This window comes from Onychomys torridus, chromosome 3 (genome assembly GCF_903995425.1).
Source record: "Onychomys torridus chromosome 3, mOncTor1.1, whole genome shotgun sequence".
NCBI classification, from domain to species: Eukaryota; Metazoa; Chordata; class Mammalia; order Rodentia; family Cricetidae; genus Onychomys; species Onychomys torridus.
Genome location: NC_050445.1, coordinates 60,105,942 through 60,133,690, shown reverse-complemented (window position 1 = coordinate 60,133,690; position 27,749 = coordinate 60,105,942). Strand labels below are relative to the sequence as shown.

Here is a 27,749-nt window from a genome sequence, read left to right as displayed (position 1 = left end):
ATAGGCAAGGACTGGAAACGACATTTCCCTAGATGAAGCTCAAGCCTGCTCCTGCTGAGAGGCCCATTCTGTTTTAATTTGCCAATTAAAAGTGGCCTGGGAAATCTCAGACTGTCATTATCTCATTAAAAATAGATATTTGTCACTCCCTTTCACCCTCTGGAGAATTAACGCTCAAGTAGCCCAACTGTTCCCTATAACTTAAAGTTAGCATCATCTTCAAAAGGTGACCTTTATTGGGGGTCAATGGAGGATGGCATCTTCTGCAGCTAACAGTTGCCCAAAATTCTACACACCTCCCTTCACTAACTATGTGAATACGTTACTGGATATTGATCATATCTATGAAGTTTACTAGTCATTGAGAAGAGCTGAAAAGAAAAGAGCGTTGGTTTTAGGTGATAAGTGGCCAGACATATAGGAAAAGAAAGTCCTGTAACCAGGTACACCCTCCCCTTTAGAGAATCATGGGATGCTATCTGGTCTTATTCCACCCCTCCCTCTATCATACTGGATTATATATGGGATGTTGTCACAAACACGATACTCATGGTTGAGAATGACTGGGTTCTGTTTTTATGCCAGTCATAAATCCTGTCCTCTAATAAACTGTATGTGGAGTTGGTTACTAGGAGAAAAATGGAATGGCTGGAGTCGCATTGTAGGGTACTGTTTTTCAGTTCCCAGTGAACCATAAATACTAGACATCAAGAGTAAGACAGAAGCCTATCAGCAATGCCAGATGATTCCTCATAGTTAATAATGCCCAAATAATAAAGTAGTAAATAATAAAAGGATACCACTGCCTCCCTGTGTATATGTGAGCTTGAGCCTGTGCATACACCTGCAGGTTACTAAGTATTTCCAGAGGCACTTTTCAAAGAATGAACTGATTCCTGTCTAATAAAACTCTCAGTAGCGTAGCACACTAGAGAAAGGCTCTATGCCCATCACTGAATTAGGAAAAAATTACCTTATTCCCTTGAAATCCCTTTGGGCCTGGATCCCCTGGAGGTCCACCAATGCCCTGCTCCAAGATGAAAACCATGAATTAGTTTATGTGCCAAACTAGAAGACCAAACAAAAAAAAAAGAAAAACACACACACAAAAAAAAAACCAAGCAATTTCCTAGGGTTCCCAGTCATCCTTGTATCAGTAGCCTGACTGTGAGGCTCCAACCTACTTTGGGATCGCATTCAAATGAGAACCTGCATAGCATAAACTCCTTGAGTCAAATTAAAAGCTTCTAAAACAATATACACTAAAAACAAATACATTTTGAATAGGATCTTTGCTTTCTAAGTCTGTGTTTTTAATCTTCTTCCTGTATTGGATTCCACTTTTTAAAAAGACTTTTGCCTATCAAACAACTTTTTAAAATATTTATAAGCAGATCATTGAAAGCTGTCCCTTACAACAAAGCCTGCAACGGCTAGTCACCACCTTACTCAGGCAAATCCAGGTCAAAATGAAGAAGCTGGTTAATTAGATACAGCCTAAGAATTCTTGGGTTGAAAACCATAACTTTTAGCCTGTCTGGGGAGCTGTGTTTTGTTGGCTGGATTTTGTTCTTGCTTTGTTTTGTTTTGTCTTGGTTTTGTGGTGCCAAGGATGGAGGCCAGGGCTTCGTGTTGTCTGATAACCACTGAGCTGTACCTCCAGACCTTCAGGAGAGTTTTTGCAATGCTACAATTACTTCTTCATACTCATCTACATCCATTGTTATCTTAGAAGAGACAAGGCCTTTCACTGGGAAAATTGGGCCGAATTATTTTCTGGGGGCCACAGTATATAACTAAGTTATAGACTCATTTCATATTTTCAAGAATTAACTACTTGCATTGAAGGGAATAATTTAGATAAATAAATTTAGAAAAATATACAACTATTTTTTGTTTGTTTGTTTTGTTTTTTGAGACAGTGTTTTTCTGTGTAGCTTTGTGCCTTTCCTGGAACTAACTTGGTAGCCCAGGCTGGCCTCAAACTCATAGAGATACTCCTGGCTCTGCCTCCCGAGTGCTGGGATTAAAGGTATGCGCCACCACCACCCAGCATGTACAACTCTTATAACCATATTATAGAATGAATAGCTACTTCCTTCTCATACCTACCTGACTTTCTCCACATACATTATTTTCCATTCCCTTAGCTAGTCACCAGATGAAGTTATCAAGTTATTTATTGAGAGATTCCTATTGGTGCCTGTCTTTCAAGAACTGTGTTAATCAAAACATTAGTAAAGTGGTTTCCAAACTTGGTTACAAACTAGAATCATCTAATGCCTGGCTGCAGTTTTCTAGACACTCTGATTTAGTTAAAGATGGTTCAAATGGGCCAAGAGGTTGTTGTTGTTGCTTATTGTTTTACTGTTATTCAAAGCTCACAAATTGCGTCTAGTTCAAACTTTTCTATTTGCCTCCTTACCTGAATTCCTCTGGGTCCCTTTGGTCCATATGGCCCTGAAGATCCCTGTAGGGTAAAATTAATGGTAAGTCACTCTAATTATCCATCTCCATAAAGCATAGATTTTTAGATTAAAAATAAGTTCTGGGTAACATTCATTCTTCCCTGGTTACTCAGACCTCAAAAAGAATTAATTGAAATGACCCTAATGATCCTAATTAACAAGAGACCCCTGAGTCAAACTTCACTTCAATAAATAAACTCCAAGAAAATCCAACTTAAGATGTCAGTATTTAGCCTATATGTAGATATTTGGTTCAAAGTAAGGGAATTGCTTCACAGAGGTCCTTAGAACATTTAACTAAGCCGGGCAGTGGTGGCGCACGCCTGTAATCCCAGCACTCGGGAGGCAGAGGCAGGTGAGTTCGAGGCCAGCCTGGTCTACAGAGTGAGTTCCAGGACAGGCTCAAAAGCTACAGAGAAACCCTGTCTCAAAAAAAAAAAAAAAAAAAAAAACGAAAAAAAAAAAAAAGAACATTTAATTAAGTATAGAAACTCCTGTAGTTAGTAGAATATTATTTCTTTACAGAAAACCAATGTTGTTCAATCAGTGATGAGTTTGCTTGACAACTGGATTGCTCTTGTCCTTAACTTGGAATTTGACAAAACACTGTTTATACTCAACGATCTTCCAAACTTCCAAACTATTTCAGTATGCTCCATATCTCAAAATACATTTACAGTTTATTTTGGCTGAGTATAATACAGTGTAGATTACCTTTTCTAAGCTTTCTACCTTTTTTCCAAATTATTTGATAAGAATCAGGCCCTACCGTAATTTGTTACTCATTCCCTAGTTTTGACATTGAAGTGTTTCTGATGAGTGCTGTTTTAAATAACCTTAGAATTATGTGTGTGTTTACATCTCTGTCCTATTCTGATTCATCACTAAGGATTTAGAAAATGACTACTGAAGCAGAGGCCACTGAGGGTCTGTCACTCCTTTGTCTATCATGTATATATGGAAAAGAAGAAACTTTATAAAGAAAATTTGTTGGCCATGGTCATTACTTGAATACAAAAATATTTATTTTTTAATTGTATGGGATGTTAATCAAGAACAAGTATCATTTGTTGTCTTGCTGTTTGCCAATTTGATAAAATTATGTCAAATTATGGTAATGTGTTAATTTCACTTCACTGATTGCAGGCATATTTGTATATTTTCCTCATTTATGTTTCTTTCTGTCTCTTAAAGTTTTCACATATTTTTCTTATAAATTTGTGTGAAAGGATTTTTCATATCAAGAGTGCCATATTTTATGGACCCTAAACATACATACATATTCACATCTTTATATCTTAACATTGAGATACACTTGAAATGAATCACATCTTATAAATTGGCAGTATTTTTCTTTTTGGCACAGAAAACTGTGCAGAATTTTACAACATCTAGCATCTTAGTCAATGAAATATAATAATTATTTGTAAATCATTTTAATCTCATAATACTTCCCCGAGTGTTTGGTTCCATCTCTTTTCTGTTCCATGGACTTCTTCTTCTGTGCTTACAGACTTCTGTGTCGTCCCCCGTTTGAATGTGTTCATTGTCACACTTTGATTTACCCAGAAATAATCACCTCGCCGCATACTGCAGCCTGTCTACAGCCCTCCCTACCGCAGTTTATCAGCTTCCAGGAAAGATCAAGCTATTTAAGGAATTTGACGCAACATGCCAGCATCGTTATTTTATCCTCTTCCTCAGCCTCTCCTTATCTTCTCTTGTCACTCCCATCCATCCATATAACACAGACGTTTTGTATTTCCTTATATTGATAGCCTTCATAGTCAATAGTTCTTCACTGGAATGGCAACTATTTTTATTCTATGCCTTTGGCATCATTTATAATTATATTTTTGGATGCACAGTCAGTGTAGTTTGGATCTATTAAGAATTTAAAAAGATCAAGAAAGTCTTTGGCATGCTAAGTTGAATATGTCTCTAGCCTAAGCTCCTCGCCCATATTTATATTGAACTAGGGTAAACAGCTGTACTATTTATTCTCCACTCTAGTTCCTCCACCTGCGGCCTGTCATTTCACTAACTTCATGGCATCTTTCAGTCTTCTGTGTGAAGTTGCATCCGAAAGCCATCCCAGTGCACCCAGCGCACTTTGCATTGACTTGCTAGCTCTTCTTTCCACCATAACATTCATGGGACCGACCTCAAAGACTGGGATGTCTCGAAATGGCCTTAATGGTCTGGGGGGGGGGGGGGCTTCATTATCTAAGTTATATATTCTCTGGTTTTCTCTTTCATGTTTTACAAGTTTACTTCATGTTTACATGTTTACTTCAGTTTTTACATGTTTCTTAAGGAAAGTCAGGCCAAAAGGGATGACAGCTGTTCACATTTAAAACCAAGCTCCTTACTTTGTCACCTTTCATTCCTGGTTTACCACATTCTCCTCGTTCACCCTACAAATAAATAAATAAATAGGTAAGTAAGTAAGTAAATAAATAAAGAACATGTTGGCAGTCTTCAATATTCCAAGTTTTAGAGAAAGAATCTTAGCATAATTACATAAGGTGAGTACTCCACTCAATTTCACATCATTTCATCTTCAATACTGAGGGAGGAACTGAACTTTGAATTTTTTTGTTCATGAGTTATCCTAATTTATTCCAAAGTTATTCAAATCAGTGGTACCACCTGATGAGGGCTTGTCATTTTTGACAGAGTAATGGATTTTGAAGGAAAATAACTCATCATCTACATGTTTCACCTCTTTGTATAGTGATCTAATTCCAAAAGATTCATCAGGTTTATAATTCCGTTCTTACAATCAGGAAAATGTAAACTCTTTGGGGTATTGTCCCTCGATCATATAGCTTGTATTTAATAGGATATATAGTATGTATAATCACATAGCAAGTATACAATAGAATCAGGGTCTGAACCCAGCTCTCTTTTAATTGAAAGTCCCTATATTTTTCACAATGCCAAGTTCCAATCTGAATACTGACCTTGATCAGTTAGTAGCATTAGCATAGAAAACAAATAGAAAGTTCCTAAGACTAGACAGTATTATATCTGGAGAAGGCAGTCATGGCGAGTTAACAAGATCCTGCAGAGAAAAATGGGTCCACTGTTGAGCATGCTGCACAGCTTTCATTATTACACTTATTATCTGTCTGCATGGGACCAGACTAGGCCCTCTGTATACAGGAGACAGTTGTGTAGCTTGGTCTGTTTGAGGGACCCCTGGCAGTGGGATCAGGATATATTCCTGGTACACGAGCTGGATTTTTGGAGCCCACTACCTATGGTGGGACACCTTGCATAGCCTTGATGCAGGGGGAGGGGTTTGGTCCTGCCTCAACTGAATGTACCAGGCTTTACTGATGCCCTATGGGAGGCCTTACCTTTTTGGAGGAGGGGATGGGGAGTGGATTTCGGGGAAAAGCTAAAGAGGAGAGTGAGGAGGGATGAGAGAGGGATCTGTGGTTGGTATGCAAAAATGAATAAAAAATGTCTTAGTAAAGAAAAAATTAAATTAAAAAACTAACATTAAAATTATGCTTCCAAGTTTATAGTAGTATTTTGCTGATATTACCTGACATTTACTGCTTTAGATAAATGTCAGTTTAACTTTATAGACTGAACATTTGTGTTTCAAAAAAGGTAACGAAATATGATACACCCACATATTTATAGAGAGACAGACAGGAAGAGAGAGAGAAATGATGGAATTCCACTCCTATTTCTGACAACACGGATTAACCTAGGACATACATTAAATGGAATAAACCAATGCAAAGACAAACACTCCCATGATCACCCTTATATGTGAAATCTAAAAACTAGAAGCAGAGAGAAGAATGGTGGTTATCGGGGACAACACATGGGGGTTTAGTGAGATTGGTCAAAGGACATGAGATTTTAGTTAGATGAAGGCAATCAGTTCAAAAGGTCTATTTATATCTAATGATATAGACAAAAGATGTATTGTGTAAGGTGGCTATTGTTACCTAAAGGATGACCTCTTATAGTTGGCGTATGCAATATATCACCACAGGCTACAGCTAACAATGATTTTACTCTTGATCATTAAAAAATAAGTTTTGTCACTATAAGAAATGATAAGTGTGGTGACAGGCAATTCATTGAGGTCGATGTGAATATTTTACAATGCATAAAATTTAAAGTACAATTTACACAAAAACATAATTTTCACAATTAAAATATTAAGAATAATATTTTTTACAAGTTTTACAGTTGTGCAAATGGACTGAGAGCCTCTGAATAGTAACCCATTCTCTCAGACTTTTCAAACTTCTGTTAGTTAGACTGAAAAGCACCAGGCAATTAGACAGAAAAGACTCAAGTTTCCTCAAAATGTTAACATCTGTTGTTAATAAGACTCTTTAGCACCTAAAAATGATTCCATGCGTATCTTTATTCTGAGCCTCAAAACAATTCTTTTTGCTAAAGCAAGGAAACTTGACTGAAGGGGTTAATGGTCTGCTTGCATGCCAACTGTGAGACTCACTGGTCCAGAGCCCTTCATTCAACTTCTGCATCTGCTACATTTGCTTTATTATCTATGAGCTGCTCTAGCACATGTTACTCACTGTGCCACTGCACAGAGAAATAAGAAAACTGCACTAGAATGTAATTCAGTACACTGCTCCTCTTCAGGGGAAGTCAAACTATGAAAACAAGTAGTTGAAATTCCAGTGTCTTAGTGCTACAGACTGCTGCATTGTACTAAGTACAGCAGAAGCCCTGGACTTAGTAATACAATGGATTCATACTCTTGTGCAAGCTTTATCTTGCTGCATAATATCAACTAACCTGACTGCCAGGCTGTGTACCACACACTGAGTAGCACTGATGTAAGTAAATGGCTTTGTAATCACCAGTTATGGGCACAAAGTTTGTCCCTGAGCCTTTCTGTGATTACATATCTTCACAACCTATATGTGTATTTACGTACACATCCCAGTCATCTGAAGGGAATGCAAGGCTCAGAGACATTACGTTGCCATGACTACAAACTTGACCCTGTTAGACTTTCAAGTCCATGTTATTAATCGCCCATAGCTCAAGGCACACTGCCATGGGCCATAAGTTACTTTCCATTCACATGACCCTCGGCACAGGACACTGTTCAGCTCCTGCTAGCGTCTGAGCAGAAGGGAGGAAGGTGTTGTTCTCACAGCCAGCTGTGCTCTACGCAAAAGTGATCTATTCTCGCCACAGCTTGTGAGTCAAACTGACCCAGGAAAAACTGAGTTTTCACTGAGAACAAGTCGAACATTTATTTCAGAATGCAAGTGGAAAAATCGCTCTTGAACTCTCAATTGGAGTGCAATTAATTTCCTAATGTTGGATAGGAACAAAATGGTCAAAATATCAAACAGAAAACTACCATAAATACATTCAAAATTCTTTTGGCCAGAATTCACATTCCATTTGTCCCCAGACAGATTTGTTAGCAATAGGGTCCTGAGGAACAGCATTTGTTTTGTGGGCAGATTTCTATCAATGAAAATATTGTCTTCAGCAAAGGCAGTTCTTTTTTTTTTTTTTTTTTTTGTGGTGGGCTCATGAACGCCCGTAGAATGACCACTCACATAATTCTAGTGAGCAAGTACTTCTGGGAGCTTTGAACAGATCTGCCCTGTCTGTCCCAGCCTTGAGCTCCTAATGCTGTCCTTCTTGATTCCGTCTTGAATCTTGGTCTGAGTGTCAACTGAACTGAGCCATTTTGCTCTGACAGTTTGTATATTCCAAGTGAGAAAGAACTCTTCCAGCAAGTCTACAATTCCCCAGGAGGTTAAATGAATCTTCACACACACACACACACACACACACACACACACACACACACACACACAAATACATGATATTGAGGCTCATCCATGAGTTTTCCTCAACCATATATAAGATAAGCTTACATTTATTGAGTTTTTTAAAAAATTTTCACAAATATCAATTTTATTAAAATCTTTCTCTTTCCCTTTTATAACAACACTTTACATTTATGTGCCAGCAAACAGCTTACAATACGTTGTCACACCCATTATCCTATCTGATTATCCACTAACTTTGTAAATCACTCAAGCCTGTATTAATTCAGTTCTGTGTAGAGGAAGAAACAGTCACGCTGGTATCTTGAGCTGCTCATGTTTTTCTGATGCTGAGTTAGAAAACACAGGCTGTGTTAACCCTCCCTCTTTGGGGCATACCAATGCTGGAACTATACTTACAGGCCTGTGCTTAGATTCTCCCCTGCTATTTGTGGGGCCCAGATCCAAAGAGTACAGGCAGAAGTCCATATAGCATGTTTCTAGACAGCTGAACATTATAAATCCAACTCTCAAACTAATGTTCTGGCTCCCTAATTGAGAAATGTACCTATTAAAAAAATAAAATAAAAAGGGCTGGGATGCATCTCAGTTGGCAGGGTGCTTGCCCAGCATGCTTGGAGTTCTGGGTTCCATCCCCAAAACTAGATGACCTGGAAGTGTCAGAACACACTTGTAACCCCAGCACAGGAAGGAGAGGAAGGCAGAACAGAAGTTCAAGGTCATCCTCCACTACATAGCAAGTTGGAGGCTAGCCTGGGATAGGTGAGAATCTGGCTTGGAAAAATCAAACAAAGAACAACACATAGATTGTTTAAATATCCATAGAGCCCGGGCCGCAAACTCAAACCCCTGAACTTCCTATAGCCTGCTCCTTCTACAAGAAGAGAAGCTCTAAGTCTTGAAGTTCAAGGGACACAACAATACTTTCTGCATGATTCCTACTCCTGCTAAAGGCAGCCACACCTTGGTTCCTCAGACTCAGGAAGTACTTGATTGGAAAGAGGTTTGTGTAAGACCTAGCATACTTCAGCCATTTCACAGGAACTCCTGGGCTTGTGTCTGCCAAATAGAAAGGTGGCACAAGATTCACATACTGTAAAGTGCTGACTTCTTGGGAAATGGGGAAGCCAAGGATACCCATAATAGAACCCACTAAAACTGCAACCCCACTGCCCAGGTCTGTGGCCTATGCTCTGTAGGATAGAATTATGATAGGAACGTGTTCCAACTTCAACCAGAAAATCTGCTCATACAGAACTCCGGGATAAATGTATCAATAAACTACTGAGCACTCTCAGAGATTTCCACACCCAGTGCAACTTCTTAGTTTCTTTTGAAGCATTTTAATTTCCTAGTTTGTAATTTGCAAACAATCATGAAATTACCTACCAAGTTGTACCTTGTGTTTCCATGTTAAACCTACTCTCTGCAAGTTGTTAGCTCATTGAGATCAACAGTCCTGTATTGCTTACCCACAATCAACTCTGTCGTTCCCCTGGAGATGGTCAGAATCTGGATTCTCATAGAACATAAGCAACAACACAACTGCTTCCTCTAAGTGTTAGCATTGCTGCATTTGTTTGTATGAAGAAACTTTTTGATCTGACAACCTTTGTTGACTTTTTTTGTCAAATCAGTTTCTCTAATGAAAAAAATTATGTTTGCAGAGTTGGAGGGACACTGGAATCTTAGGGGTGTCTCCACCCTCTACAACACATATTCCTATCTTATATTTCATTATTAGTTGATGCTAACTGACATAAGAATGTGCTTGGAAATGAGGAAGGACAATAATAGTATATAAGCATACTATGTTTATGTATTTATTCTAAAATTCTGATCAATTGATTGTTACCAACTTACCTTGTCACCCTTGTAGCCAGGAATTCCCTAGTTTAAAAGAGAAATCAAAGGGTAAAGGAAGATATTATAAAACAGCATTAGAGGAAGCACTAGACATTTTTCACATACAAGGTGCAACAAATTCTACCAGCAAGTCTTGGAAGTAAGTCCACATAAGCGCAAGCTACTTTATATCTCCCTGAGCTTGGAAATATGCAGTTACTAAGGAGAAGAATGAACCTATGTTTCTCTGTTACATTCTATTCTCAGTTCCAGATTTTTTTGTTTCAAATTCAATTTCTTACCCTTTGGCCCAAAACCAAAGGAGAAAATGTACACTGAAAGTCATTGTGAACATGATGACCAATAACAGTGCTTTTAAACTGTTATATTGACTTTAAAACTATCAAACTATTGCAGCTGAATGTTTCTCAGGGTCAGTTAGAAAGACTGGCTTTGAAATGAGCTGAGACGATGCCCTTTAGAATATTTCTAAGTGTCTGTATCCATCATGGTCCTCCCTTCACATCCAGTCTAAAATATATAACATCAGGGAAATGAATGGTTCCTCTACCAGCCTTAATGAGTCAGTGACCTTTGAATTATTGGTTTTTATCTCACGCTAAGTGAGATGCCAGCACCTCGACTGTCTTCTGAGTCACTCGTGGGAATCCTGAGGAGCCCTTTCCACTATGTCATTCCCATAAGCCCTCTAAAAGATACAATTCTGGGTATTAAATGGACTGGGAAATTGCCAACTCCAAGAAACAGCAAGTCCTTTCCTTCATTATCCTACAACTATATTTTCAAGGATGGAAATAGAATTGTAAGATTATTTAATAAAAGCTGGAGAAGCCAATGGCATAAATGAGGTAATACTGCAGTTACACATGAATTCTACAAAAATTTTATTTCATCTCATGTGTAACATTTCCAAATAGAAACTTCAGAGAGGAAATAATACTACTTTCTGCATTAATGGGTGTTTAGTAACAGAAGCTGAAAGTAGAGTTGGCCAAAGAGAGTGACAGCATAATTTAATACAGTGTAGAAATATTTGTTCACGTAAATTGTTCGATTTCTAAAACTGTGCTTAAAATTAAAGGCCATATTATACTCAGTTAACTTGGTATTTCCTGCAAAAAAAATCACCCACATTTATTGTGCCAAGAATAGGTAAGCTTCTACTCTCAGAAATCTTGGGATATCCTCTACTCACTACAATGCACAACCTTTTAAAATGTTTATTATTACTTTATGTTGAAAGAGGGAAGAATGGATTTTGGATGGAGCCAATAGAGCTCTGCAGAAACAAAGGAGTATTGCTTTGTTCACAGTATATTCTTGTTTTCTTCTGAATCCTGGTCACTTTATCAACTGGTCACCTCTTCAGGGGTTTGTTCATTTGCTTGTTTTTCTCATTCAGGGACTATTAATCACTGGCTTTAAAATAACGCCAATTTAAAATATCCAAAATTGCATTACCAGTCTGCCAAGTTTATTTCTGATTTTCTCATTTCTAGGCATAACAATTTTATGATTTCTAGTACCATTGTATTTCAAGTTACACGGTCAAATTTTTTATAATCATCTTAGTCTTCTCTATCCTCTTTGTCCCCACCCCAAGCTCCTTTTTTAGTTAATTTTCTTCATTTCCAGCCCTTGAGTTCTTCACCTCATGTCAAGTTCAGGAGCTTCCCATCCCCTAGAGAAACTCAGCACTGAGAATCTACAAGACAACTAAGACATACTTCCTGAATAGGTAGCAGAAGTTCTGAACAAACTCCTGTCAATGGGATCGAGCTTTCTACCAGATGTTTTCAGGAGGTTAATTAAAATCTCTGAGAGACCAGCTTCTTAAAATTCTGGTTCTGATTCTGTGCCTGACTGTTTACAGTAACCAAGGGGATAAGCAAACAGGGGTGACACAACACAAGCCCTGTTTGTCACTGTGGACGTTGCCGTTTGCTATCCTTACTGCCATGATCTAGAAGATGCAAAATTAAAAGTGTATTTAAAATTAAAAGTGTATTACATACCATAATTACTTCCCAAGCAATCTCCAGAAACAGAGAGATCAAGTTATTTTTGTCAAGATAACCAAATTGACAAAGGCATAGTTTAGACAATATAATTCTTACACTTTAAAAATTCTAGCTTATTTTTGTCATTTAAAAGATACCCACAAGAAGTAGGGTGAAGTGCCTTTGTCATTTGAGTCTTTCATAAATAGTTCAGCTGGGTATTGGGCAATGTCATAGGTCCTATCACCACTCCGTTGATCAGAGTATTTTCTCCCCATAGTTCTACTTCTGAGAGAATAGCTGTCTGATTGCCTGCCGAGCTCTCAAGAGCATAGGTATGTAGGAATCATTTTGCAATTGCACTGCAGGGTCAAGCCAGTCAGTCACAGAATCCCAGGATCTCTTTCAGAAAAGCATTCCAATTTTGCACATACCCCAGGACCTCTTTCTCCAGTTTCTCCTTTCTGAGCATCACCCTGCAATAAACAACAAACTCAGTCAAAATTCTTTGGCAAGTGATGGATTGCTCAATAAAATGTGCTATTCCTAGATATTGGATTAAGCCAATTAGAGAAGAATCTTAAGCTTTGACCATTGACATTTTCACCATGCAATCTAAGAAGAAAATGGCAGTTCAGATAAGGTTTGGCCTTTTGGAGAAAAGCCAGATGGTCAGGGTGCATAATGCAGATAGATTTTCACAACTTCAGCTGCATTCCAGTTTACAACATGGTGTTATTCTCAAACACAGCATTGTGTTTTTCTGGAACAGGACACTCTGGCTTTTCTCCAAGGGGCTTTGAATATTTTCTGAAATGTTCCTCAAGAGATATTGCCTGATTTCAGCAAGACTTAGGAAAATCAATTATGGGGCACAAAACTACAAACCAAACTAATGAAATGTGAATGTTGACTATAGCCTAGTTTTTAATACAATAAAAGAAGGTGTGATGGCATCAGATGGGACCTGGTAGAATAAGTAAACAGGAGATGGTTTTTGTAGGATGGCCCAAGAATGCTACACACTCCCTCTCCTCAGCAAGCAGACTCGTGCCAAGGAGACCCTCGTGTGTATAATGGTATATGGATTATCTTCTTAATAACGGTCTTAGAAGTGGGGTTGAATTAAAGTTTGAGTGCTTTAATGCCTCTTCTGTATTGCCTGTTTTCTTCCCAAAATGTGTGTGCCAAGTTGTCCTTGCAGCAGAGAGCAAAGGCCTCACACACCACTATGACTAGTTACTATTATTTAAAGTTGAGGCTTCCATTGCTATAAAGAAAAAAGAGAAAAAGAAGAAAAGAAACATGTCTTGAAACTCAAAACACCAAAAAAACAAGGCTGCATGAACTAGAAAATTGTTTCTTTTAAAAAAAATTGTGTGGAATTCAAACTTTCCAAAAATATAAATAGTTATTAATAAAGAAAGGACCCTTTGCTTAGTCAAATTTCTTTTATTCACTTAATGAAAAATCTCTATTTCCTTCTTTATTAACTTTATTTTCTTTCTTTAAAATGCTTTGCACCATTTGCCGCTTTAATTAATAGACACCTGATAATTCCTTATCAGCTCTGTAAACTTTTCATATGCTACAGAAATTGACTCAATTTAGTTGAATGTGGTGGCTCATGCCTCTAATCCCAGCACACAGGAGTCTGAGCCTGGGCTATAGAGTGAGTTCCTGGTTAATCAAGAGTGATTTAATTTTTATAGTTTCTATTGCTGTGATAAAAAAAATCTCTATGACCTAAAGCAATTTGGTAAGGGAAGGTTTATTTTAATTCACAACTCTCTGGTCACACTCCATCACTGAAGGAAGTCAGGGCAGGAACTCAAGTCAGGAACATGGAGTCAGGAACTGAAGCAGAGGCCATGGAGAAAAGCTGTTTACTGGCTTGCTCCTTACAGCTTTCTCAGACTACTTTCTTATATAACTCAAGACCACATGCCCAGGGGTGGCACCTGCTGTGGGACTGGCTCACCCACTTCAATCAAGAAAATGCACTACAGTCTGATGGAGGCACTTTTTTCAATTGAGGATTCACATCCCACATAACTCTAGGTTGTGTCAAGTTGACCGAAACAAAAGAAACCTACCAAGACATTCTCTAAATAAATATACAAGATGTATTAGCTTCAAAGAGACTGTTTATTCATTTACCGGATTTCCTTTGGGTCCTCGCTCACCTTTGATACCAGGGTTCCCATGGGTTCCCTGAAAGTAAATGGAGAAAAGTTTATTTTTATTAAGTACTCTATCAGTTGTCTATGCTTTTGAACAATTTCTGACCAGCTGTATCAAAAATGTTGCAGCTGTAACCAAGCAAGCCAATATTCAACTCTGTTACCCCCTACTGTACTAGGAACACTGCAAATCTTCCATATGCTCAGAAAGGATATTGTCTGTCTTCCCATCTGAATTCTTCTTCAGTCACTGCTCATCCATTTTTCCAAACAAAATTAAACTCATATAAAAGGTTGAAAGTCTGATTGACATGGGGTGGGTGGTTTCTGGCCTGGGCTACTGCAGACCTCTCCTGAGCCAGCTTGCATGCCTGTTATCAAGAGTTTCAGATCTAGGAGACCAGCTCTAGATACAGGAAAAGGGACCTCATCCATCCTGTACCAAATACCACCAAAAAGCTTGCTTTCCTGAGAAATGGTTTTGAGGGCACTAAATAAACATGAAGTGAATGATTTACTCCTATGAAGCTGTAATAGTACTGTGAAGTACTATGAAGCTGTGACGGGAATTGTCAATTAGCTCCCGATAGTGAGTTTTCCTGTCCACTCTTCTCAGCCATCTCTTAATGTAATAAGTTAAACAACAGCTTTAGAGAAAAAGAAGATTAAACCTTCACTTTAGTTAACTTGGCATCTATTGATTGGCATATTATCATGTAATAGATCTAACTTCGTATTCTGTGAGAAATAAATCCCCACACTCCAATGCCTTGGTTGGTATAGTTACTTGAAAAAACTTGGAAGTCTGGAGCCAAGTTTCAGGGTAAAATATGTCACATTCACTCACACATATGTGGTTTTGCCACCACCTTCAAATACAAGCTCTGGGTCACAAATGTTGTCCATTCACTTTGTGAAACCTATTCTCCAGGTTTCCAAACACTTAGGACAAGATTTCAAATCATATAGATAAGTGAACAAGCAGTGTGGATGCTTTCTGATGCTATTGATCAGAGATAAATAATTATGGTGAATCCCACCACTGTGTTTCAGTTGCTAAGTGGCTGCTTTCATTTAACAGAATTACCTAGTTCCCCAAGCATCCTAACTGACTTCTTTTCCATGAAGCTAGACGGTGTTGCTGTTGCATCACTGGTGAGATAAATCATCACCTAAACCACAAATATCTTATATTAGCTCTTTCTATGTTTTTGTTTCATCATTGAGAAATTCTGGCTCCGACTATCAAATAAGAAATGACACTGAAAAGCCCTTCTGAAAATAGTCTCATCACTGTCTTCATCTTCCCCAAGTACAACATAGACATCTACTCACGGGAGGCCCTGGGTCGCCTGGATCTCCCTTCTCACATTCACAGATCTTGTGTTCACACTGAATCAGCAAGAAACACAACATTAATACACAGTGAAATACAGTGTGTGCTAGTCTGCAAAATCTTAGTCATTATATAACTAAATGAACTCTCTTGAAGAAAGCTTCTCTCTCTCTATTAAATTATTCAAGGCTAACTCAGGGTGCATAAGAGCCAGCTACTTAAATATTATTAAGTTTTGTTGTGGCTAAATTAAACAAATGTTCAACCATATATTTATTAATGCATTTCTACAAAGAGACTGTTTCAAATAGAAAAACAAGCATGTTCTATGGAATTTTGGAATTTCTATTCATTCTCTTCTATATAACACATCACAGCACAGAAACTATTAATTTTCCCTACTCAACAAAAGAAAACATGATTTGAACCATATTTTATCAGTTCCAAGATGCACATTTGTTTTTAACATCACTGAAAACAGATTGAGTTTTATGACAGCTGCCTAGCAGGCTCAACCATGACAATGTGTTATTTTCTCTGCAGGTCTTCAAAAGTTACAGACCACATTTAACAGATGCTGCTGCTGTATCACCTGTGCTTCTCATGGTGCAGAGAGTCTACTTCAGGAGTCCCAGGCATGCTCATAACCACCTTTTTTAAAGCTGTGTCCTTTTGTATTATGCTCTTTCCAATAGATGGCTACTAGCTAGCTTCCTTTGCAACATGCTCTGATTGGTTGCTGTTATCTGGCTCAATTCTCTTCAAAATAGAGAACTGAATAAGCATCAAGTCCAACCAGCAAACAGCAGTAACTGAGCACTAGATTGGTGCCAGCCAATAGCAGGAGAACTTCCGAGTCAGAGGACTCCCGCAAGCAGTTAGTGTCTAACCCATGCTTAGACTAAAACCATCATGTCAAAGGAAAGAGAAATTTTGTCAGTTGGTAGCATCAATCTCTAAAACAATCTCTCAAATCCCACTAAATATTTTCTACTTTTTCTAAAAATTTCTAACCTACAGTTGAAATACAGAGGCATAAAAAATAAAATCATGTGGCTTTTTCCAAATAAAGTAGCTGATTTTAAGAAGAATTTCACATTTTCATTTAGTCACACCTGATGGGAATCACATTCCTTTGCTAATCCAGGTTTTCAGAGTAATTCACAGTAATAAAGCATGTGGTGCCTACCTTCCTTTCAAATAAGACATCCTAGAAGGGGGAAAAAAGAATGAAATATTAACTCAATTAATAGTTCTGCGTCCATCTTCTTATTAGTCTTAATTATTCTCTATGGGATATGCAATTTCCAAGAAGAATAGCAATTTAGCCTTTTTAACCTTGTAAAAGCAATAAAACCAGCCAGCTAACTACCCAGGGAGCTCCCTCAGCCATGTAATAATAGGAACCATGAGGGGCACTAACATTCAAAATTATTCTTTATTTCCTAAGAATGTTATCGTACTGCATCCTATGCCATAGCTTTTGTTTCTTTGATCAGTTCTAATTATCTCTATAATTTAGCTCTATGCTTAATTGATTGTAAGGAGAAACTTCTCACTTTCGCTTACAAAGACTTAAGCAAATACATAATTATATATTTTCTTGTCCCCAGCACTGTACATATGTGCATTTATTTTCCTTGGCACTAAAACAATGATTTGGGAATCATCTTTTTATGAAATTATTAGTAGGCCTTAAAAAATTGGATTAAAACTCAAAATCAACATTACAAAGGTTGGTGGCATTTTTCAAGATAATCTGAAACATGGGACACCACAACCTTATTATTGTGATTACCTAGGAGAAAGATTTTTCACTCAAACTTTTAAGAGACCCAAATATGATATTTTATTTATAAAAGCCCAATGTAAGAAAAAGAGATGTAGCTTTTACATCTTAGCAGTATTAAAAATAATATCTTGTGACACATTTGAATAGTTCATAACAATATGCATTATTCATATAAAAGAAAACTACATTTATAACTTCCTATGTAGAAGGAATTAAATGATAAAAATATATGTGCCACAACAAAAAGTATTATTATAAATATGATTATATGTAGAAATAATTATGCATGTTTCTCAGCATAACAACCCTGACTACCCTAGAACTCACTTTGTAGACCAGGCTGACCTCAAACTCACAGGGATCCACCTGCCTCTGCCTCCCAAGTGCTGGGATTAAGGATGTGCACTACCACTGCCCGGCTCATCTTTATCATTTTTGTGGCCCGTTTTATTTGAAAGGGTCTTACTATGTAGTCCAAGCTTGCTAGAACTCATTATGTGGTCCAGAGTGATCTCAGCGTCATGACAGTCCTTCCTTAACACCCCAAGAGCTAGGATTACAGCCATGAGCCACCACACTTAGCTCCTTACCTTACTGATATTTAAACCCATGCTTTTAGCATAGTTGTGCCTTTTTTTCAGCTCTCCCTTTGAAAACTCAATTTTGCTTCATATATTTCTCCTTATCACCCTAACAACATAAATAACTATTTTTGTAGTTGATTTGTTTTCACATTTTCTGGAATTTATATTTTTATAGAAACAGAAATGGACCCAACACTCATAATAGATAAGATTGTTCCAAACAAAGAACAAAGCTTCATCCCTAAGGGCACTCACAGTCAGAAACCTCTGACTGAGGACAACACAGAAAGCAGCGTAGGAAGTCTTAAATGAGGAGAGTGGGAGAGGAACAGTTTCTTGGAATAGGTGGGGCTTCTGGGTGATTCTGAAGGAAGGAATGCAATGGACCAACTAACACCCCAATGGTATGCTGCTCTGTATGTCAAAGTTTGCAGGGGAAAGAGTGGTAAAGAATAGTGTGGGCAATAAGACAAGGGTGACAGTGAGGACAGATAGTGAAAGGGTCGTGGACAGAGCTGGGTGCACTGGGAAGTGGGGGTTCCACCCTTAGTGAAGAGGTTGACTTTAAGAATGGCTGGAGAAACACACACACGGTCACAGGCAGGGTGAAGGGCGTCTTCAAAGGCGGTCTACAGATTTCAGTTTGATTATGGCTTGTAAGTTCTGTTGAAACTCGAGTTTCAATGACAAGAATAAATAGAGAAATGTCCTCACCAAAATAAAAGAAGTACATTCTGTCAATGGGTTCAGATTTGAATGATGGAATAGTGGTCAAAATAGAAGGCTGGAAGGGAAGGGCCAGTTAATTGAGTACAAGGCCAATGCTATAAAGGGTGATGAGGAAATGTGAAGAACTGACAAAGTTATTAATATCATAAAAATGGGATGGGAGCAAAAGCCAGCAAATTCTGCAACAACAAAAGCCTTTGAAATTTAACTTAGGAGCAAAATTGCTACTATAAACTCTGAAACAGACAGAAATGAACCTCTAGTTAGATTAGTCACTCTGTGGTAGGGGGGGAGAGAGACAGAGAAAGACAGAGACAGAGACACAGTAAGTATTCTTATGTGCTGGTAATTTCTGCATTCTAATTGTGTTGGTGATTGTATGAATATGTGTACCTGTCAAAATTCATGGAATTGTGCACTTAAGTAATGCATATTTGTTCTTAAATTATGACTAAATTATTTTAAAAACCTAACCACATAAGAATTTCAAAATAAAAAGTGAAAATGTCAACTAATGGTATACTAATCATAGATTAAATGAGGAATTCACCAATGATCTGGTGAAAAATCAAGTCCTGCTTTATAGAGAGGGGTTATGTGAACACTGAATGTAGGTGTGTCCTTCTTTCCAAAGCCAAATAAGAACTCTGGACCAGGGTCACATTTGGAAAGCAGTATCCCTTTGTCAGGAGAGGTTTATTCACAGAACTAACATCTGAACAAACAAGCTGATGTCACAGGATGCTGAGGAAACAGAGTCTCGATGGTCATTTTCTGTATTCCCCAGAAACAAACAGTCCTGTCTGCTGCCAAGAGCTCTTGTCTGTGGTTGGGCAGGAATCTCAGCAAGGGTGTGTTTAGAGGGGGTAGCAACATCCCGAGTCTAAACATTTGGCCAAACAAGGAGCTGCCTGCTTGATGCCTTCTGGAGTCATCCCTTCTCACACTACAGATGAAGAGAGGGAAGGAACAGCAGGCCACTAAATAAATGTCCACCTTCCCAGGATTCTACTCTATATGGAACGTCCTGCATTCAGCTGAGTGGTGAGGACCCCTCGAACCACAGGCACAGGCAGGGCTGGGTATTGTTCTCGCGCCTTGACAAGCTTCCCTCTCCTGTGAAGTATCTGCTCCCAGCCACACTCATCTGGGAACCATGGGCCATAGTCTCTGACTCCAGTCTAGATAGGCTCAATCCCAGGAGACAAGAGGCAAGAAACAATAGTAACTTTGGAAGAGTGATGTTGCTAGTTTGGAGACAGTTCTGGTTGAGCAAATTTTCAAAATTCATTGTGATTTCCTTTTTAAATATGTGTTTTCCGGGCTAAACATACATACTCCGCAGTCTCGGTGTACCTTAAATATTCAGCTCTTTTGCAATAAAATAGGGTGATTGCTGTGTGGTGGTATTGTGTTCCGTAAAATATTGTGCACCCTAATAAATTTATCTGGGGTCAGAGAACAGACAGCCATTAGACACAAAGCCAAAAATGGTGGCTAGAAAATGGGTCAGAGCAAGCCATAGCAGAAGCTGGGCGGTGGTGGTGCATGCCTTTAATTCCAGCACTTGGGAGGCAGAGCCAGGGAGATCTCTGCGAGTTCAAGGCTACATTGGAAACAGCCAGGCATGTTGACACACGCCTTTAATCCCAGAAAGTGAGGCTTTAATCCCAGGGAGTGGAGGCAGAAAGAGAAAGATTATATAAGGCATGAAGATCAGAAACTAGAAGCATTGGGCTGGTTCAGCATTTTGACTGGTTAAGCTTTTAGGCTTTGGAGCAACACAGTTCAGCTGAGAATCATTCTGGATGAGGACTCAGAAGCTTCCAGTCTGAGGAAACAGGATCAGCTGAGGAACTGGCGAGGTGAGGAAGCTGTGGCTTGTTCTGCTTCTCTGATCTTCCAGCATTCACCCCAATAACTGGCTCAGGTTTGATTTTATTAATAAGAACTTTTAAGATTCCAACTACATTGCTGTGGATACTGCTCTGTATGCTGTGAATGTGTTGCTGATTGGTTGATAAATAAAATGCTGATTGACACCGAGCCAGGCCTGATAAGCAGACAAGGAGAATTCAGGGAAGAGGAAGACTGAGTCAGAAGATGCCAGTAAGCTGCCCAAGGAGCAACATGTAATGGGGTGCAGGTAAAGCCACAGAACATGTGGCGATACATAGATTCATAGTTATGGGCTAATTTAAGATACAGAGCTAGCTAGTAAAAGCTTGAGCCATGGCCATGTACTTATAATTACTATAAGCCTCTGTATGTTTACTCAGGGGGACATGAGTGGAAGAGAGCAGGCTGGGACACAGGAAATCCTCCAATTACAGGTAATAATAATCATCTTACATTGTGATTAATGTACAACATCAGATTTTGATAGAATAAAGAAAAATAAACCATAGAGGGGCTAGCGAGATTTTTCAATAGTTAAAGCACTTGTTCTTGCAGAGGACCCAGGTTTGGTTCCTGGCTCACAACCATCTGTAACTCCAGTTTCAGAAGATCCATTGCTCTCTTCTGACCTTCAAGGGCATATGATATATATACATACATGCAGGAAAAACACACACACATATAAAATAAATTTTACATAGATTACATAAAACAGAGAAGTGCTCAGAGCAGTGCCAGATACATGGAAAGCTGGACAGCGCCCCACACATGACATTATTTGCTAAGAAAAACATTTCCTATGTTGGCTTCCAATTGAGATTAAAAGTTAAATCTTGAGAAAGGATGAGGAGAGGACAAATGGATCAAAAAAATCTTCGGAGTAAGTTTGAATTTTCTTCGCAACATTTAGAAAATATTCATGAGAAATGATCAGTGCCTGAAGGACACCTCTACCTTGCTGCCATCTCAAGAAAAGTTAAGCTTTTGAAATTCAGTACATAATCACATCCATTTACCCTTTCCTTTTCTCTTCTCCAACACTTCCTATATACTCCCCGCCCCGTCTCAGGTTTACTCTCTCACAGATTTCTTTGCATGTTGTTGTCGTCATTGTGTGTGTGTGTGTGTGTGTGTGTGTGTGTGTGTGTGTGTGTGTGTGTGTGCGCGCGCACGCGCTCTTACTACAGAAATGCAATCTGCTTAGGAAAAACTTTTAATTAGTGCTTTTTAGAAAATCAATATTAAATACTTAACAAATCAACTAACTTCTGTCTGAGAGTTTTCTCCTTGAGAAATGTAAAGAGAGATTTCATTTTGATTGTTTCGCCTAGTTTCCCAAAGCAGCAAGGGAAAGCTCTTACACATATATGGGTAGTCAATACGGAAAGGTACGTCCATACCTAATGACACAAAGAGAAGGATTCCCTGGTCTGATGGGAAAATCATTGATTGACTACAGGTGATTTGAAAGTGGATCATGTGACGGTTAATATTGACTGTCAACTTGACAGGATCTAGAATTGCCTAGGAGACAAACCTCTGGGCTTGTCTATCTATGAAGGAGTTTCTAGCCTGACTAAAGCAGGAAGACCCACCCTAACAGTGGACAGCGGCATTCCATGGACTGGAGTCTTGGTCTGAATATAAGAAACCCTGAGCTAATGGACGCATTCATCTCTTTATGTTTTCTGATTATGGATATGATATAACCAGATGCCTTATGTTTCTGTCACCAGGCTTTCACACCATGATAGACTACCCCCTCAATTTGTGAGCCAAAATAATTTCTTCCTTCCTTAGGTTGCTTTTTCAGACAACAGGAAAAGTAATATAGACAGGCTTGTAACAAGTAAGAAATAAAAAGAGAAAAAAATTAAATGTGTTTAAGTAGTAAACATGAGAATAGATAAGGCAGTCAAGGTGATTCTGAAAGTGGGAAATGGGAAGGGTCAAAGTTAAAACAAGGCAGACCACAAATTGATATCAAAATGAGTATAAGTCAACAATGTACATGATTTTAGATGAACAAACAGGCAAGTGTGGTGTATGCTTTAAAAGTAATCTTTCCAAAACCTCAGCCTGTGACAAACTTCACACGTTCCCATTAAATTGTCAAGGTAGCAGAAAGAGGCTCCAGAAAGTTTCAGGTTCTGTGCCCAATGAGAATCCTACTTTGTCAACATTTCTTATCTACTCTTAATAGCTTAAGTCTAACATTTCAAAATACACAAGACATCTATTTTGAACCCTCTGGGTACCTACCAGGCGTTCCTGGATTTTGTCTACAAGGGTTGGCTCACTCAGTAGGAGAACAGGTTCACTGGATGAATCCCCAGATATCAGCCGAAGTTTGGCATCATTGACCACAGTGGAAAGTCCCACAGTAATAAAGGATATTCCTGAAAGTCTAGCATCTTCAGAAATGCTTTGGACATCTGGACTCTTGGGATGATCAATGCCATCAGTCATCAGCAAAGCCACTTTCACACCATCTTTACGCCCTTCTCTCTTAAGCAGCCTTGTGGCATTGGAGATGGCATAATAAGAGAAGGTACCTTGCCCAATTAAATTCAGTGACTTGACCCGCTGCTTAAATGTCCGTAGATCCTTCCAAGAAGAAAAGGGTGGATTAATCTGGACGGAGCTGCTAAACTGAAGGGCTGCCAGCTTGATGTCATATTTCAGTGAACGACCAGGAGTCAACTGGAAAATCTTCTCACTCAAGCTGTCCACAAAATCTTTCTGATTATCAAAGAGGACAATTTTAGAGCTTTCAGAGCTATCCAAGATAAAGACAATGTCTATGAAGCAAATGGAGTCTGAAAGAGAACACAAGGGGTGTGTAACGTAATTGTCCCTCCTCAACATGCAACATCACATAATTAGAAGCCCAACATGATGTGCTGTTTGTTTTGTTTCTAAGAGAGTAGTAACTATGAGAGATACTTTGAAGGATGACAGATTGCCTTTAAGGTAAAGCTTAATTTTACAGAACTAAATAGCTTTCCAATTCTACAAAATATTTTCCTCTCATAAAAAGAAAAGCAAGACCAAGCAAAAAAAGTGTCATATAGTCTCAGTATTGTAAATCCACTTAAAGCATATAAAAGGAAAGTGCAATATATTTTTAAAATTAAACAAATATGAGGCAAAGGAGTCTAAAGGTAAATCAAAAATATTCTGTTCAACACTTGGGCTATGTCATATTAGGACCTTGAAATCAAATTAGAAAATGTCTACACTCATTATAGGAGTAACTACAGGAAAACAAAGTTTTTGAAAATAAAGTTGAATGTGAATCCTAGATCAGTTTCTTTTTTTTCTTTTTCTTTTTCTTCTTTTTTCTAGACAGGGTTTCTGGGTTTCTCTGTGTAGCTCTGCGCCTTTCCTGGAACTCACTTGGTAGCCCAGGCTGGCCTCGAACTCACAGAGATACACCTGCCTCTGCCTCCTGAGTCCTGGGATTAAAGGTGTGCGCCACCACCTCCCAGCTCTAGATCAGTTTCTTAATGGCTAATTTGCTTAGGGCCTTGAATGTGCCATTTATGCTCTCTGTACCTGTTTACCTATAATGTGAGAGTGACTTTCTCTGTCCTTCCTTTTTTACAAGTGGAGTTCAAATGAAATAATACATGCACAGTGCTCTAAAATCTCTGAGGTGATCTAAATATGTAGGGCTTATTACTACTATGATACAATTTTATCAAGTAGAACATCACATGTATATGTACATATGAGTTTCTACTTATATCAAACACTATTTTAAAATTTTATATTAGTGCTTTCACAGGCTAAAACTAAAACTTTTTTAAAACTCTATTTTTTACCCCGGAATTCATTTTTCCTGGCCAGTGCATTTGGCTTTGGTCCTTTCTTTCTTTGTCCACACACCGCTTGAGTCATAAAAGCTGGCAAAAGCAGGAGACAGAAGGTAGCATCTCTTTTCCTCATGATGGGAGATGGTGAAAATTCATCTGCCTGGTAACACCTTGAAATGGAAAATCAAGTTATAAATACTTCCATAAAAGGTAAGGCTTACCATTTTTTCCTTTTATTGAAAATAGATTTTTTTTCTCATGTCCTGATTATGGTTTTCCCTCTCCCTACCCTTTCCAGTCCCTCTGCATCCCCCCTCCCATCCAGATTGATCCCCTTCCTGTCTCTCATTAGAAAACAGACTTCTAGGGGACTATGATATAATATGATAGGATAGGATATGATAAAACAAAAACTAACACACTGGAATTTGACAAGTCAACAAAGAAACAGACGGAAAAGAGTCCAAGAGAAAGCACAGGAAAAAGAACCTACTCATTCACACACTCAGGAATTCCATAAAAACACTAAACTGAAAGCCATAATATAAAAGGGGAGGATAAATAAATAAATAAATTCAAGCTTGTAGGTTAAAAATTGGCAAGTGGGTCAACAACTTCAGTGGTTTAAGGCACTTGCCACCAAGCAAGATGACCTGAGTTTGTCTCCAGGACCCATTTAGGGTAAGGAGAGAACTAACTTCAGCATGGTGTCCTCTGCTGGCTCACACACACACACACACACACACACACACACACACACACCCCTTCACATTTCAAATAAAATAATCACACTGAGATTTTTAAAGTTTCTAACCTAAGCAAGTCATGGTACCATGACCAAACATGTCTTAGTAAATATTCACTTATATTCAATAGCTATGTTTTGAATATAAGGGGACAGGAACAAAAGGTGTATTTAGAACTAACAATCTGCATGGTTTTGAGTGCTTGCCTCCTCTAGCTCTATTAACTGCAGGAGGCCTGGAAAAGGAACCACAGCTTCCTCCTTTGGCACCTTGCCTCCAGAGAATGTGAACTGGAAATTCATGACCATGATTTTCCAGATGCTCAGTAGAGGGTGGAAATAAATGCAAAGGCGGTGATGAGTCGGAGACTGACTTCTTTCATACATGCCAAATGGATAAACCACACCCCAAAGAAGCAAGACTATTAGGTCGGTGATAAAGCAATAGCTGGCTTCAGGCCTCTAGTCTCTTCCTCAAATAGCATGCAGCAGGATGTTTACTAAGAGAACATTGCTTCTGTATGAACAAGCACCTGGGCTGACCCATGTATCAAGTATACTTGGCTACATGTCAACCAAGCTTCAGACCAGGTATACTAAGATAAGAAGACAGTTGGGTATTCAAAGCAAAAACAAACAATAAAACCCACTTGAACTATGCTAAGGAAATAGAACATGCAAATGGAATCTCCATTTTAACCAAGGAAAAGATCATGGAAGAACTACAACTTTAATTCTGAAAGTTAGTGTAAAGATGGCGTCACATAGACACACATGGCTGCTACTGCATTTTCAGAGGGAAAGAAATCATGGGTGCTACACAGGTGTTTTCTCTTTGCTTGAGTCCATACCATGAGGAACATCTCAGAAGTTCTGGGAGGGAGACACTGAGAGGGTGAGAGGACTTTGGAACTATTGGCTTCAAATAATGACTTATCCTCCCTTAAAATGAAGCACTCAAACATGTATTTTTCTTGACTTAGAGTTCTGAACTTATAGCTAAGTTCAGGCCACCACGTGCATGACAGTCACTGACACAACTCAGTCCCTGCAACAGTCATACACCTTTGTGTTATGACTTCTTCTGAGGGCTCTTTGCTAGCCACCTGAAGCAAAGCTTTTTGCTTCCCTGGGCACTCTCCTGCCTTTCTGGTTTTCTTTCTCTAGCTTTTCCAGTCTATCACCTTCCTGAACTCTTTGACTTTATTTGCTTGACATTTTGAGGGTCCACCCCTTCCTAATCACTATTGCTCTCATGTTTAATAGTTCTTATCTTTTAGAAAGATGTACAAATGGATAGAAAGGATGGAAAGTGAGTTAGTTAAATGAAAGAAATATAAACCTCTATGTTAATATAGGCTAAATGTTATAAATGCAGCTATTTTGGCGAATACTGCATTTTGAAATTTTGCCTAAAATTTATTTCAGGTGAATATCAGGGTCAATGCATTCAAGAAACTTTATATTTTATAGTTCTTCAGAAGTAAAATAATTTTTCTGTAGATTTTATGAATTTTGCTCAGTTTTTGTATTTTACTAGTTTCTACATGAAGATAAAATGATTGGATATTCTTTATTCAAATTTCTAAATTAGTCAAATGTTAAAAATATTCTATAATTAATCCTGAATTGTAGAAATTCACTTCAAATATTTAAAAAGCTTCCCAAAGATATTAACATTATTGTAGTACTGTTTAGTACCCTGTAAATTTAGAATAAAGTTTGCAAAACAAAAAATTAAATACCTTAATAACTCGTTTTAGTTTAGTCTAACAATTATTCATGTTTATCTAACAGTTGGTTGCAAGTAACAGCAGAGGGCAAAGTTTTCAATAAGCTCCCTTCACATAACCAGAACATCGGCCATTTATCCTCACAGGGTTCCTGGATGGTCCTTAGTTAAAGAATGAAAAGCAAGCAGCTGTGTCTTACCTTAGGCAGTCTGGCAAACAGGAAAGAGAGACCAGTGCAGTAGATGCCCAGAGCAAGGATGTTATTAGAGATGCAGTTAGCTACTTGATATTGTTCTGTTCTCTGGGAAATAATTGTCTTTGCTTTTGGATTTTCTGCAATCTCTTATTCTTGTTTACTACAGTGGCTGGGCATTTGGCCAAGGTGCAAGATCTGGGTGGGATCAGTAAGCAACTTAAAGGAACAGTGTCCCTTCAGAATAAGTCTGTGTTTTCCAGACTACTGTTCTGAAAAAGAGAAAAAAAAAAAAACTGAGAAAATGTTCTGCCCTTCAGGCATTGATTGGCAACCTGCCTTCATTCTCACACTATATCCTCCTTTTGATTTCTATTTTTCTCTTTGCCTGGGGTTTGCTCTCTGAGACACCGGTTAGAATAGCACTGTGAGGCATATACATCAAATCAGACTCAGATTCAAAATTGTTTTGGCGAAGAAAATGAGATTAATAATTCTCAAAGTTGAATGATGAGCATGTAGCAGTTCATTATTCCATTCTTTCTACTTCTGATTCTTGGAAATTCTTTGTAATAGAAATTTTAAGT

At 38.3% G+C, this 27,749-nt stretch overlaps 1 protein-coding gene across 1 annotated transcript in view; it reads right to left on the bottom strand.

The window, feature by feature from the left end:
- Positions 1-27,258, bottom strand: part of Col28a1 (collagen type XXVIII alpha 1 chain) — a 163,567-nt gene extending 136,309 nt beyond the window's left edge. The window contains exons 1-11 of the mRNA XM_036181591.1: positions 27,169-27,258; positions 24,501-24,661; positions 22,936-23,492; positions 16,859-16,879; positions 15,669-15,725; positions 14,311-14,364; positions 12,585-12,626; positions 10,148-10,174; positions 4,841-4,885; positions 2,426-2,470; positions 974-1,027 (exon numbers count right to left, since the gene is read on the bottom strand). Coding sequence (XP_036037484.1) covers positions 974-1,027; positions 2,426-2,470; positions 4,841-4,885; positions 10,148-10,174; positions 12,585-12,626; positions 14,311-14,364; positions 15,669-15,725; positions 16,859-16,879; positions 22,936-23,492; positions 24,501-24,624 — 1,026 coding nt within the window. The 5' untranslated portion in view covers positions 24,625-24,661; positions 27,169-27,258. The remainder of the gene's footprint in view (positions 1-973; positions 1,028-2,425; positions 2,471-4,840; positions 4,886-10,147; positions 10,175-12,584; positions 12,627-14,310; positions 14,365-15,668; positions 15,726-16,858; positions 16,880-22,935; positions 23,493-24,500; positions 24,662-27,168) is intronic.
- Between the last annotated feature and the right edge of the window lie 491 nt (positions 27,259-27,749).